This window comes from Myxocyprinus asiaticus, chromosome 26, assembly GCF_019703515.2.
Source record: "Myxocyprinus asiaticus isolate MX2 ecotype Aquarium Trade chromosome 26, UBuf_Myxa_2, whole genome shotgun sequence".
NCBI classification, from domain to species: Eukaryota; Metazoa; Chordata; class Actinopteri; order Cypriniformes; family Catostomidae; genus Myxocyprinus; species Myxocyprinus asiaticus.
Genome location: NC_059369.1, coordinates 9,181,214 through 9,196,706, shown reverse-complemented (window position 1 = coordinate 9,196,706; position 15,493 = coordinate 9,181,214). Strand labels below are relative to the sequence as shown.

The 15,493-nt window shown below is 35.2% G+C and overlaps 1 protein-coding gene across 2 annotated transcripts in view; it reads left to right on the top strand.

Annotated features, from left to right (window-relative positions):
- The first annotated feature begins 14,105 nt into the window (after positions 1–14,105).
- Positions 14,106–15,493, top strand: part of LOC127416766 (vasodilator-stimulated phosphoprotein-like) — a 75,579-nt gene continuing 74,191 nt past the window's right edge. The window contains exon 1 of one of the 2 annotated variants that reach the window (XM_051656319.1): positions 14,106–14,608. In XM_051656319.1, the coding sequence (XP_051512279.1) occupies positions 14,604–14,608 (5 nt within the window). In that variant the 5' untranslated portion in view covers positions 14,106–14,603. The remainder of the gene's footprint in view (positions 14,609–15,493) is intronic. The other variant, XM_051656318.1, reaches the window with a different exon arrangement.

The window sequence follows — 15,493 nt, the reverse complement described above, 5'->3', positions numbered from 1 at the left end:
AGATTTAAGTTGGGTCATTTTATTTTATCCTATTTTTTAAGATTCATGCATTAGAATTTTATGACAAACTTCTATCAAAACTAACTAAAATATTTAACAACATTACATTTAATAAAACTTAAAATATTTAGGTTTATTTTATTTTTTATTAAAGATTACTTAATTCAATTTGATGGAATTTTGTTATAAGTATATTGTGGCGGCAAGTTTTACACAGGAAAACAGCATTCACATTTACAATAAGGCATTTACTATAGAAGTCAATGGGGCTAGTCAATAAATGCTAAAATACACAATTTCAAAAGTATAGCCACAAGACGTAAACATTATACATGTTAACATGATGTTACTCTGATAAAATTGCTTACTAACCTTGTCTGTATAAAGTTTTATCCAATTTTACAAAATCATTGTCATGACAACTTAACCCTGTAGTCCTGGTATTGGATATGACTTTACAGAGATAAGGTTAGTAAGCAATTTTATCCCAGTAAAATCATGTTAACATTTATAATGTTTACGTCTTGTGTCTATACTTTAGAAAGCATGTGCATTTTTTAGCTTTTATCGACTGGCCCCATTCACTTCCACTGTAATTCCCCTTAAGTAGCAGCAATTTTTTAAATAAAAAATATTTTTGTGGTAATCAACTTTGTCACAAATGCTGTCAATCAAGCTTTACTAGTATTGAACACGGTATATTCCTTTAATTACCATACTTGACTGAGGACATTTTCCATGCTCCTGAGTTGAACATTGGGGCATTTCTCTAGTTCTCCCTGTCCAACAGCTGGACGCATATCCTGCAGTAGTCAGAAGTCTTCTGTCCCCTGGGCCTCTGCACCTGGATACTGTGTGTGGCAAGCCTTAGGCTTCGAATACTAGTTATGACTTACAGGTGACGCTTCTGCCTAAGATCTTATCATGAGCCGGTGATTTAAAGGCTTAGCTCTGCAATGTTTTGGACATGTTTGGGTTGTTGCTTTTCCCACTACAGGTCATTTTGAGTGTCTATTGGATCATGGTTTGTTCACACAATATGATATTTACACTTGAAGCTAAAACATAAATATTTAGCACTTTACATGGAATTCTTGCATGATAGAAAGACCTTTTTCCTTGTTGTGTATTAGTAGTTGTGTTATTAGTAATACTAGTCTATCTTTTTGACTTGCTTGACAGCATGTTTTTGCAGTAATTTTCCAATAAAGCAATGCATAAGGTAATATCTCAAACAACCCATCTATGGCACAGTCTAAAAAAGGTATTTAATGAACTTTTGAAAAATTCACTTTTGTGACGTTTAGAAATTTAAGGCAGATCATTGATGGCACAATGCTCAAAGTCATTACTACTCCAGAAATAGATGTGAATTAAAATCAAACTTATTTTGACACTGCAGTATTACTATGTTTAGTGCTCTTATTTGAGCTAAATTAGCATAAAAATAATATTTTACATGTTAAATAAGACAGAATTCAATGAGTCTGTTTTAAGAATCAATAATTCACCATGGTAATTCACCATAGTTTATACTAAAATACCACAGTCACTCCAGGTAATGTTAGGTGAGGGTCAAATGCATTTTTGTTTTACATTTTCACATTTTTTACATTAACAAACAAATCTACCAGACAGTTTTGCAATAAAAAAAAAAAAAAAAAAAAAACAGCTTATACAGTGGCTCTAGAAATATTTGGATATTTTGTTCACATTAAAAAATGTATGAATGTCATTGCATTAGACAACAAAATATCAAACCAAATAGCATCTGCAAACAGATGATGCTAGAACTTTTTCACATTTTAGAATGGAACTTTTCATTTCTGCAAAGCACTTTTATCCAAACATCAATGAGTATTTGCTTTTATTAAGTCTGTGACGTTTGTGGTATTAGTTGTTTGTCTTTAAAATATTCAATCCTTTATATATATATATATATATATATATATATATATATATATATATATATATATATATATAATTACAGAAATAGGTAAGATAGTATCAAGAATGTAAAAGAAGATTAAAAATATGAAAATTAAAAGTTTATGTAAGCTAAGTTTCCTTCAATAACAGTACCTTGCTGAGCATAATCCTGCACTGAAAAGAATGATTTTGTGGTGAAATAAATATAACAAAAATGATTAAGTACTTTCTACATTGAATAAGTTAGTTTAAGCACAAACATAAAAATGTTAAGTAAATTCTACATTCAAACATGTACAAATGAATGCTCTACCTTATAAGTAAATATTAATTATGATTAATCTTTACAATGTGTCATCATGTATCAATATAGTAGCAAACCTTATGCTTATTTGCTAATCTGAGTAAAATTTACAGGTAAATAAAATAAGTAAACTTAACGCTTCAAAGCATGTGTTTTTCAGCATGCACTGGGCATTGTTGTTACGTTTGGTAATGTTTTATTTTGTGCATGCAGTCTGAAGTTCATTTTCTCTTGTCAAGTGTTGTGCATGCACAGCTCTGTATTTTCATACTAATGTCTGAAATGTAAGGTGATGCTGTCTCATACACTACATAGTAAAACAGGCAAGCTACTGTAAATGCATGCTAAGTTTATGTAAGTACCATTATGTACTGTATGCCATTTTTGTCCATGAAAGTTACTGAACTTACTAAAATATTTAAGTTAAATGTACTCACTCACTTTAATCAATATTATGTCATCAAGTTTAGTAGAGTTTATGTAAGTTTATACCATTAAGATTTACTTAGAAAAACTGTGTACAAAAATTTGCTAAATACAAATTAAGCCAATCTTACTATTTTTTTTTTTCAGTGTAGAAATTGTAACAAGAATTATAACATAAGCATAACCTATATATTTTTTGAACGTAAGAGAGTTTATAAGGCAACGCATAACAGGGAAGACACAGTCACTGAGCCCATTTCAGCTTTCATTCTTTTTCTGTTTTCTCAGTGTTTGAAATGAACTTGAATGAGTTTGTTCGGGGTGACTGCTCTTGGCAGGAAAGCGGTATGTTTTATTCAGCACACGGAGATGATAAGAGAAGAAGTGTGATTATGATCGCGATCAGTCACGCGTCGATACTCTGTCTCCCACCGCGCGCGCAACGCGATACTGTCGCCCGGCGCGCGGGCCTCTCACGCCAGTCATCGATCGCGCGCGCGGTAACTCGAGAAGCCGCAGTTTGTTTCCGAGCATCTCCGCTGCCCCGAGATCAGGTGCGCACCGGGCAGCCAAAGAGTGACAGTTCAGATGCACGAACTGCGCTTGATCTGTGCTGTCACCCTTTGGTTGCCCGGTGCCACTTTATGTGCACTTGATCTCGCGCACTCACTATTGATTCACTTCAGTTCATTCCTGTTGTGTAGTCGCTACATTTTCAAGCTCTGTAGTTAACTTTAAAAATAAAAATGCGTTTGTGTTGTTGTTATTTAATGAAGTATTTCATAAAAACGATGTAGCAGGCTTTAAGACACATTTGTTCAAATCTGGATATTTGTTAAACATATTTGTTAAAATCTTTTGTACAGAATAGCTACAAGAAAATTAACAGGATGGGACCTAATAGAAATACAAAGACGAATTACTGCTCACACGAGGGTGTCATTTTTAAGTATTTTTAACCATAATTTTTATATCAGTATACCAATTTCAGTAATTTTATCAAACAACGTGGAATGTTTAAGAGTGAGACAAACCAACAAATACCACAAAACATCACAGAATTCATCAAATCCATTGCTATTTGTTTTTAATGTTTGTGTTTCCTTTAAATCACAGTTCAAACAATATTCCCACATGGTTTATTAAAAACATAAAAATAAAATAAAAAAAATAGAGAAAGGTGAAACAATGAATTTGTAATATTTCTACATAAATAGCCAGTTTTTCATTTTAGAAATTAGTACGTTTGTAAATATATTTATGAGTTTGATATTTTAACCTAAATATTAAGACATGAATGGCAGGAATGACTCACCTCTGGTAATAATGGTGCACACACTATATATAGGTGCAAATACATCACATTATGCATCAGTGTAAAGGAAACTACAAAAAAATGCACCATATGCAATACATTAATACTATGTAAACATTGCAATGATTTAGATGCTGAAAGATGTTATTTGGATTATGTGTTAGGTCTCGGGTGAAGACAAGCTCTTATTGTCTTTGTTTCTGTTAATCATTTTGTCACAAAACATAAACATACACTTTGAACACTTAAACAGGATCAGTTATTGCAGAAATTTACCATAGGGTCAATGTGAAATTCTACACATTACAGCATTTTGTTGGAACTTTCCAGTACAATTTACAGACTAGTGCAGCTTCAGAATTTTTTACAAACTTTATTTTTTACGCAAATTACAGGGCAATATTTACCCCCATTAAATATTGACTTTTTTCTCAAATGTACTCAATCCATTTACGTACAATTCATTTGGATAATTAAATTAAATGAAATTCTGAATCTAAACCGTTATGGCTGCTACCTATAAATTATTATTTTTTAAAGCTTTAAAGATTATATCATAACACAATAAACACTCTACTATAATACATTTCATATAATTAGCTGGTACCAATGTTTGGTTATACAGCTCTCTACTGTTTGCAGTCACAGAATAGATTTTAATGTAATCATTGTTTGATGTTTTGGAGTTGCTGATGGTGTTGTCTTCACATTCAGTATTTTCAGAACTGATTTTATTATATATACACTGGCGGCCAAAAGTTTGTAAAGTTTGCACCTTACAGTCTAGCTGATCCCACAAAAGCTCAATGGGGTTAAGATCCATAACACTCTTTTCCAATTATCTGTTGTCCAATGTCTGTGTTTCTTTGCCCACTCTAACCTTTTCTTTTTGTTTTTCTGTTTCAAAAGTGTCTCTTTCTTTGCAATTCTTCCCATAAGGCCTGCACCCCTGAGTCTTCTCTTTACTGTTGTACATGAAACTGATGTTGAGCGGGTAGAATTCAATGAAGCTGTCAGCTGAGGACATGTGAGGCGTCTATTTCTCAAACTAGAGACTCTGATGTACTTATCCTCTTGTTTAGTTGAACATCTGGCCTTCCACATCTCTTTCTGTCCTTGTTAGAGCCAGTTGTCCTTTGTCTTTGAAGGCTGTAGTGTACACCTTTGTATGAACTCTTCAGTGTTTTTTTTGGCAATTTTAAGCATTGTATAGCCTTCATTCCTCAAAACAATGATTGACTGACGAGTTTCTAGAGAAAGCTGTTTCTTTTTTGCCATTTTGATCTAATATTGACATTAAGACATGCCAGTCTATTGCATACTGTGGCAACTCAAAAACAAACACAAAGACAATGTTAAGCTTCTTTTAATGAACCAAATAGCTTTCAACTGTGTTTGATATAATGGGAAATTATTTTCTAGTACCAAATTAGCAATTTTGAATGATTACTCAAGGATAAGGTGTTGGAGTGATGGCTGCTGGAAATGGGGCCTGTCTAGATTTGATCAAAAATTACTTTAGTCAAATAGTGATGGTGCTGTTTTTTACATCAGTAATGTCCTGACTATACTTTGTGATCAATTGAATGCCACTTTGGTGAATTAAAGTACTAATTTCCTTCCGAAACAGCAAAATCTGTACATTATTCCAAACTTTTGGCCACCAGTGTGTACAGTTGTGCTCAAAAGCTTGCATACCCTGGCAGAAATTGTGAAATTTTGGCATTAATTTTGAAAATATGACTGATTGTGCAAAAAAAAATGTCTTTTATTTAAGGATAGTGATCATATGAAGTCATTTATTATCACATAGTTGTTTGGCTCCTTTTTAAATCATAATGATAACAGAAATCACCCAAATGTTCCTGATCAAAAGTTTACATACCCTTGAATGTTTGGCCTTGTTACAGACACACAAGGTGACACACACAGGTTTAAATGGCAATTAAAGTTTAATTTCCCACACCTGTGGCTTTTTAAATTGCAATTAGTGTCTGTGTATAAATAGTCAATGAGTTTGTTAGCTCTCACGTGGATGCACTGAGCAGGCTAGATACTGAGCCATAGGGAGCAGAAAAGAACTGTCAAAAGACCTGCGTAACAAGGTAATGGAACTTTATAAAGATGGAAAAGGATATAAAAAGATATTCAAAGCCTTGAAAATGCCAGTCAGTACTGTTCAATCACTTATTAAGAAGTGGAAAATTCGGGGATCTCTTGATACCAAGCCAAGGTCTGAGAGACCAAGAAAGATTTCAGCCACAACTGCCAGAAGAATTGTTCGGGATACAAAGAAAAACCCACAGGTAACCTCAGGAGAAATACAGGCTGCTCTGGAAAAAGATGGTGTGGTTGTTTCAAGGAGCACAATACGACGATACTTGAACAAAAATGAGCTGCATGGTCGAGTTGCCAGAAAGAAGCCTTTACTGCGCCAATGCCACAAAAAAGCCCAGTTAAAACACTTTGACACACCTCACAGCTTCTGGCACACTGTAATTTGGAGTGATGAGACCAAAATAGAGCTTTATGGTCACAACCATAAGCGCTATGTTTGGAGAGGGGTCAACAAGGCCTTTAGTGAAATATCATCTTGAAAACTGATGGTAAGATGAATGCAGCATATTATCAGAAAATACTGGCAGACAATTTGCATTCTTCTGCACGAAAGCTGCGCATGGGACGGTCTTGGACTTTCCAGTAGGTCAATGACCCTAAGCACAAGGCCAAGATGACCCTCCAGTAGTTACAGCAGAAAAAGGTGAAGGTTCTGGAGTGGCCATCACAGTCTCCTGACCTTAATATCATCGAGCCACTCTGGGGAGTTCTCAAACATGCGGTTCATGTAAGATGACCAAAGACTTTGCATGACCTGGAGGCATTTTGCCAAGACGAATGGGCAGCTATACCACCTGCAAGAATTTGGGGCCTCATAGACCACTATTACAAAAGACTGCATGCTGTCATTGATGCTAAAGGGGACAATACACATTATTAAGAACTAAGGGTATGCAGACTTTTTTTCTTTGTTGCCATGTTTTGTTTTATGATTGTGCCATTCTGTTATAACCTACAGTTGAATATGAATCCCATAAGAAATAAAAGAAATGTGTTTTGCCTGCTCACTCATGTTTTCTTTAAAAATGGTACATATATTACCAATTCTCCAAGGGTATGCAAACTTTTGAGCACAACTGTATATATATTTCCACCAAAAATAACTTCATAGTAGCAACACGGTGAACACCACTTGTTTCTAAGACAACAATCTGACAGTCACAGGTCATTTCAGTCTTTGCAGAGGCACTAAACTCATAATAGCCATAGGCCTAGAATGGAATAAAGCAGCCCCAAAAAAGTATTTGCACTTGGGCACTTTAGGGTGCACTCAGTAATATTTTACTCTCTAAAATGTTTTACTCCTAAGGAAATTGATAATAATTTTGAAACATATGTTTAAATCATGGGCACTCACATGAGATGGAGACTCCATTCATATTAGTGACCTTATAAAAGCTTTTTTATTTTATTCCACATGGAGAGGGTCCATTTATAGGGGCAGCCATGTTTGAATCACATGACCGGCTGAATACTACTCACTTAATCTCAGTTACCGCCCTGTTATTGGACACTTTCATTCATGGATGAAATTAATCCTGGTTTACTGTGAATAGTGAATTTTTACAATGGCATCTGTAACTGAAAACTATTATGTTTGAATGATCATCCACGCCTCTAGGTGTCACTGTAAGTCCAATACAACATACATTAAAAGTTACTGAGTGCACCTTTAAAGGGATAGTTCATCCAAAAATGAAAATTCTCTCATCATTTACTCACCTTCATGCAATCTAAAATGAGTATGGCTTTCTTTCTTCAGCAGAACACAAATTAAGATTTTTAGAAGAATATTTCAGCCCTGTAGGTTCTTACAATGTGAATGGTGACCAAAACTTTGAAGCTCCAAAAAGCACATAAAGGCAACATAAAAGTAATACATATGACTCCAGTGGTTTAATCGATGTCATCTGAAACAATCCAATCAGTTTTGGGTGACAACAGACCAAAATGTAATTTGTCTCCTTGGTGATCAAGATTTCAAATTTGATTACACTTCCTATAGGGCCATCTAGCGTATGCGTCACACTAGGAAGTGTAATCAAGCTCGAAATCATGATTGTGCCTAGAGACTGCAACAGTAAATAAGGAGCTAAATTTTGGTCTGTTCTCACCCAAAACCGACTGGATCACTTCAGAAGACATGGATTAAGCCACTGCAGTTTTATGGATTACCTTCATGCTGCCTTTATGTGCTTTTTGGAGCTTCAAAGTTCTGGCCACAATTCACTTGCATTGAAATGAACTACTGAGCTGAAATATTCTTCTAAAAAATCTTTGTATGTGTTCAGCAGAAGAAAGAAAGTCATACGCATCTGGGATGGCATGAGGATGAGTAAATGACGAGAGAATTTTCATTTTTGTGTGAACTATCCCTTTAAGCCACATTTGAAAATGCCTGACTTTGTGTTTTATATAATGCAATCTTATTTGCATTATATGAAATAAATAAATAAAATAATAATAACACAATGTGTACATGCTCAGTTTTCAAGCAAAACATTTCACGAATAAATAAATGAATACATTTCGAATGTAAATAGGATCAGCCGGCGGTCCGTGAGGAGGTGCTATATGTCAAGCCATTTTAACACTTAACACCCTGAAGTCCATGTCTGCATAAGTTAGGCATATGTGGGATCATTTGAAAGCTTAGAATCTGAACTTTTCAGAGAACCCCATCACTTTTGCATTTAGTTACATAAAGTAACAAAATTAGGCCTGAAATTATTTGTGTTGCAAATTGCCCCCACCTAGAGTTTATGTTGTAGACATTTTAAAAATGAATATAAAAGTCTTTCACATAACACTTAAATAGACAAGTCATATATCAAATAAAAGCTCTCAGTCTCAGGAAGGTGACTGTACAGTTATTTTTTTGCCACAATACCACATTTTAAATTATTTAAAAAATATATCACAAAGTGAAATTTTATTTCAATAAGGCATAAAATGCAAACATCTCTTTTCTGTGCTGACCATTGACCTGTAATCCCCAAACAGCCTCAAACTTTATATGAAATCTTACCTTGGGTTATTAGCTTTAAAATTAGTTAAAGAAATTACTTGTTTACTTGTTTGTTAGCTTGCTTGGATAAATAATCCAATGTTTACAACAAAATATGAAGTCTGGGAAGTAATTTCCATAGTCTGGCAAAAAATATGAAGTCTGGGAAGTAATTTTTTAAGAAAAAAAAAAGTTACATAGTGTAGCTTTAATTATTTCAATAATTTCTTAAAATATAGGGGGTTATCTGTAAAATGAGACCATTTTTATGAAATTAGTCCAATGTATGTGTGAACAGGGAGCTTTTAAATTTGAGCGTGAACATTTTCATGCGGCAGCCCAAAAACCCTGCAGAACATAAGAGGTTAAAAATGAGACAAAACTATTTGGACACTTTCTGGTTGTCAGACTTTGTGGAGTATGTCCACATATGTGATGAACTAATGTGATGAACACCTACATTTAGTTACTCTGCTAACTGTATGAACTTTGTTTGTAATGCAGTAAAGTTCATACATTTCATACAGTGTCACTTAAGTGTCCAAATATTTTTGCCACTTCTCCATTGGTATGAGACGTAATTTTACCATGTTCAGTCTCCTATCTCTTGAGTGAACTGCATGACTGTATCTTACCATGTACTTACACTGCCATCTACTGGTATCCATGAAAATAACTTTCTGTGAATGCACATCCAGGATCGTCCACTAGGTGGCGTACATTCACCACTGAATCGTTTGCCTTTTTCCATGAAGTTGAAAATCATTTGTAACGAATATGAGAATATGACTCTATACTTCTAAGCTTTTTTTCTTTTCTTCATGTTTTACATGTCAACACAGATTGCTTACAGAATGGTTTATTGTTTCTGGTAGTTGTCTAACGAACACACACAATACACACATGCACAGTGTTCTCCTTGTAATGTTATATTCGTCAAAGCATTGCTCTGTTTGTCTCATATTTGTCCTAAAAGACACCGTGAGAGTATGGAAGAGTGCAAATAATGGTATAGGCCACAGCAGAGTCCTTGCTTCAGTATTCTGAACAAGGTCTGAGAAAACTGTGCCATACAGGCAGAATGGGAGCTTGTAAAAGTGGCTCAGTGGAGGAGGTATGAACCTAAAATTACAGCTCATTAGTTTCCTTTTAGACAAGATGCCAATCAAAGCAGTCGGTAATACATAATACACGTTAAATGCACAAACACTCACAAACTACAGATGTACAAAAGTTATTTTAATAGTTAAGGGCGTCCATCTCCATGTACTTTCTCATGTGCTCTCCTCTGAATCAAAACGAAATGCTTCACTGCCTCCAAATCTGATTATGTAATTATAAAAAAGGCTTACATACTTGCTTGAAAATGTTTACTTCTTTAGAAATCATGTTTGTAAAGTCCCTAAACTGTATGCATTAGAATTATTGATGGTTGATCCAAGTTAATGATCAGACATTGGTTTTTAGCAGGAGTGTTCATATCCACTTTGGATGTAGAGATTTGCTCTTTTGAAATAGGCTTTCAGACAAAACGAGACATTTGGGTTTATGTGTCAGAAAGAGAGACACCCAAACAGACAGAACAGTGGCAGATGTGACACACATGGTTGGATATTTCCCATGCTTCCAAAGGAATACCAGGGAAAGTGGAGAGATTTGATGTTCACATTGGCGTGCTGTTAACTCCATTTTCCTTTTCTGATTTTAATTGCTCGTTCAGACAGAAAGACAGACAGACAGACAGACAGACTGACAGACAGAAAGTACTGCAAGGTACTGTCTATACATACTGTAGATGAATAAGTGATGCACATGAATTACTATTTACTTTATAGTATTATTACTGAAACTGAAATATTTATACTTTTGATACTTTTCAAATGCCTTTTATGGACAGATTTGACTGTTTTAGCCATATCCCCGACCCAGACTTTCAATATAAAACTTAGAAAATCTATAATAAAAATACAAATGATCACATGTCTTAAACAATAATAATCTAAACAAAGAGTGAAATAAATAAACTGTTGTTATGTGTATTGTGTGAAAAATTATTTGATCAATTTTCCAACAATTATGACTGTCCCACAGTTGTGGTGTCATTTCCATTTTCAAAAGTTAGTGTACTAGTTAGAGCATGCTTGAGATGAAATATGAAACAAGTAATGTTTGAAGAAAACCAAGTAAGTTTAAAGGATTAGTTCACCCAAAAATGAAAGTTGTCTCATCATTTACTTCCCCTTATGCCATCCTAGATGTGTATGACTTTTTTTCTTCTGCAGAACACAAATGAAGATTTTTAGTAGAATATTTCAGCTCTGTAGGTCCATACAATGCAAGTGAATGGTGACCAAACTTTAATGCTCCAAAAAAACAGTTAAAGGCAGCATAAAAGTAATCCATAAAAAAAAAAAGTAACTCCAGTGGTTTAATCTATGTCTTCTGAAGTGATCCGGTTGGTTTGGGTGAGAAACAGACCAAAATATAACTCCTTTTTCACTGTCCATCTTGCCATCGTAGTCTCAAGGCATGATCATGATTTCAAGCTTGATTACACTTCCTATAGTGCCATCTAGTGCACTGCATATGTGTCTAGAACTAGGAAGTGGAATTGAGCTTGAAATCATGATTGTGCCTAGAGACTATGATGGCAAGATGGACAGTGAAAAAAAGAAGCTACATTTTGGTCTGTTCTTATCCAAAACCAACTGGATCACAGAAGATATTGATTAAACCACTGGAGTCGTATGGACTACCTTTATGCTGCCTTTATCTCCTTTTTGGAGCTTCAAAGTTCTGGTCACCATTCATTTGCATTCAAATGAACTACAGAGCTGAGATATTCTTCTAAAAATCATAATTTGTGTTCTGCAGAAGAAAGAAAGTCATACACATTTGGGATGACATGAGGTTGAGTAAATTATGTTAGAATTTTCCTTTTTGGGTGAACTGTTCCTTTAAGGCAAACATCACTTGTCAGCAGAATATTTTTATTGGGTGTCATTTCCAAACAAGCTGTAATTTTGCCATATCATGCAAAAAGTGTGAAAATATGATTTAACTGTGTATTTAGGATGAATAAAGTGTCAGCTATGAAATTAAGTCAGTGCCATTTTATTCCAAAAATGTAATAAAGATGTCATTTCCACCACAAAATTCTATTGAACACAATAGAGAATTTGAGATGTGCTGGAAATGACAATGTGGTGGAAATTTTCATGTCTTTAGAAAAATAATTGACATAAATCTCCAGTGATGCATGTACATACACTGATAGACGTTGTCAGCTGACAAATGAATTAAAATACTGAGAAAGTGAAAAAAGTATTAACATGTAACATTTTACTTTCTAAAAATTCACAGGGCTTAAAAGTGTCCGAAGCTGAAGAAACACCTAAAGAAATACAAATTTCAGTTGTGTATAATATACTACATGGGACATTCCAGGACTGCAGGACATTTTATGTCCCAGCCATACATTTTTAAAGAATAGTTGCTCAGAATACTGAAAAAATATACTTGCCGTCTACAATGAAGCTTTCTTAAAACAAATTACTAATATAAATTTAAAAAATAATTTCAAAAAATTAATTCAAATTCAAGCATACCCCCTATTATAGCTATTTTTCCTCGTCCCATATTGTTAATGACCAAATTGCATGTCAAATATAATAGTTAAAATGAGTGTTACTTTTTCTATTTTTGTATGATATGGATCATAAAAGTGTCTTTTAATGGTGTAAAAAACATTTTAATTTATTTTAAATATTAGAAATATCGCATTTAAGTTGTGTCCCACATCTTGTGCTAAACCCTGTTACCGAAACCAATCTAGCCTGATAAAAGAAATGGAAAAACAATAGGTCACATGGCAAACAGGGAATTACATCATCAAGAAATTTGCTAACAGCATGGCCAGAATAAAAGTAATTTCATTCTTCCATTTTCAATATTTGTTTCATCATTTCAGCATTGGTTGCCTTTGTCGATCTAAACAACTCAACCCTGTTACTAACATTCTCAGTATAAAAGAGTACTTATTTCTAATTTTCCTTTGTTTATTTCATAAATATGACCATAAAGATCTTGACATTTCATTCACAAATTAGCATCTTTCCTTGAGAAATTGCTAATATTAGCATGCGTCTGCAACCCTGTTACCAGTTTATTACCTCTTTTCCCAATTCCCACTACTTAGTAGGTCCTTGTGGTGGCGCGGTTACTCACCTCAATCCGCGTGGTGGAGGACAAGTCTCAGTTGCCTCCGCTTCCACGCATCTTATCACGTGGCTTGTTGTGCATGACACCGCAGAGACTCACAGCATGTGGAGGCTCATGCTATTCTCCGTGACCCACGCACAACTTACCACAAGCCCCATTGTGAGCAAGAACCCCTAATCGCGACAAAGAGGAGGTTTTCCCATGTGACTCTACCCTCCCTAGCAACCGGGCCAATTTGGTTGCTTAGGAGACCTGGCTGGAGTCACTCAGCACACCCTGGATTCAAACTCACGACTCCAGGGGTGGTAGTCAGTGTCTTTACTCGCTGAGCTACCCAAGCCCTATTACCTCTTTTCTTAAAATACATAACAAAATTTTTTAACTATATAAGTACACTTTTTAAGAATATTGATGCCGAAAATCAAGGGCGTAGCAAGGAAACTACTTTTGGGTGGACCTCAATAAAAATGGATGGGCCATGTTTTCGCCCAATTTATTATTATAATTATTTATCTTTTTACCAAACAACAGAGAAGCGGCGAATACAAAAAGTTCTTTCACTCTTTCAGAAATCAGAATTTATGCATTTTTAAAAAGAAATATTTTTTATTTTTTAATATATATTTAAAGAATAATCTCAAATATTCTGGCTGGGCCTGGGTCTAATTTAGGTAAGCCCATACCCACCTCGGCCCACCCCTGGCTACGCCACTGGCCTAAATTGTCCTCCAATTCTGGACTGTCCCAAATGAGCCATTCCCGTCAGCAAAGCTTTATTTGTGCAGCACAGTTTGAGTTATGGAGCTCGGCCGCTAGGGAGTGGAGGAGCCGTACATTTCTCTCCTTCATTCTCAGCTCGGGAGACAGACAGACAGGAATGAAAGCTTTTCCTCTGAGTTGAGCTCTGGTCACGAATGAACCGGCGAACACAATTGTGTGGAAAACTGCGCCGCTCCGACACTAGGACATGACGCGGAATATGTGGATACTTTGCCGGGATATTTAGAAAGCGTCGCGGCATGAATTCAGGATACTGATTAGAGTTGACACCAGCACTGCTCCATTAGCAACTCTCTCCATACTTCACCTCCAACCCCCTCCTTTACTCCGAAACCAGGAAATCAACGTGCAGTGCTACTTATCCTTCTTCCCACAGATTAAAGAAAAACACCAGAGCCCTTCAGTGGGTTTATCGATGAGGATCACGTCGATATAGTCGTTTTCTCTTTTGCCTTTGGGAGTTCGGCTTTACGTCTGAAGAGGATCTGCACTGTCGTCGAACAATGAGGTGAAGCGTGTCAAATCAGATTTGTTGCCCACGCTTTTGTGTGCAGTTTGTTTTGCCCGCTTCAGTAATAGTGATTGAGGCCAACCGCATGTGTGTGTGTGTATGTCACAGAGTTTAGTTTGTGTTACTTCTGTAAGTGGATTATCATAGGAAGGTGCAAGTGATCTTTCTCAGTGTTTACACACAAACTCATTAAGAACGTCCATTCGTTTCGTCTGGCTTAGTGACAGCCCGTTAGATGATTTATTATTAATTTTTTGTTTTACTTTTTATATTCTCCTGTTGTTATTGCTGTAGTAGCAGCTGAATGGATTTGTAAATAACATTTATGTAAAATGTTGCTCTCGTTTCTCATCAGATATGACTTTTAAGACATTAGAAAAGGTGATTTAGCAAGTTATTTAAACGATTGTAATTTTTGGTGAACGTCGATCACTTGGAACTGGTTATAAAAGTTTCGTTTTATTTTTAAATAAGATGCACCTGCAATGTGGACTTTGCATGACACTCTGAACTTTATCAGAATGAGCTTTATTGCCAAGTGTGCTCACGTACACAAGGAATTTTTTTGGGTGATAGGAGAAACAAGTGCACACAGAACATTTCATTGAGACACAGAATATAAAACAAGGCAAGAGTATAAATAGACATACAAAAAAATAAGACATATAGCATAGAATGGCGTATGTACATGTGCAAGTGGTAATATATATTGTTTATTGTACATAAACAATAGTGTCCGTATGTATATCCTCAGGCGGTGTGCTCTTAGTTGTTTATTGTGCATGTTGAAAATGCAGCTGAACGATAAATTGAATACCTGGCTCTTTGGAACACGTAGCCAGTCCTCTTTTGTGAACCCTCCCTGCTATTTTTCTTTTTTTT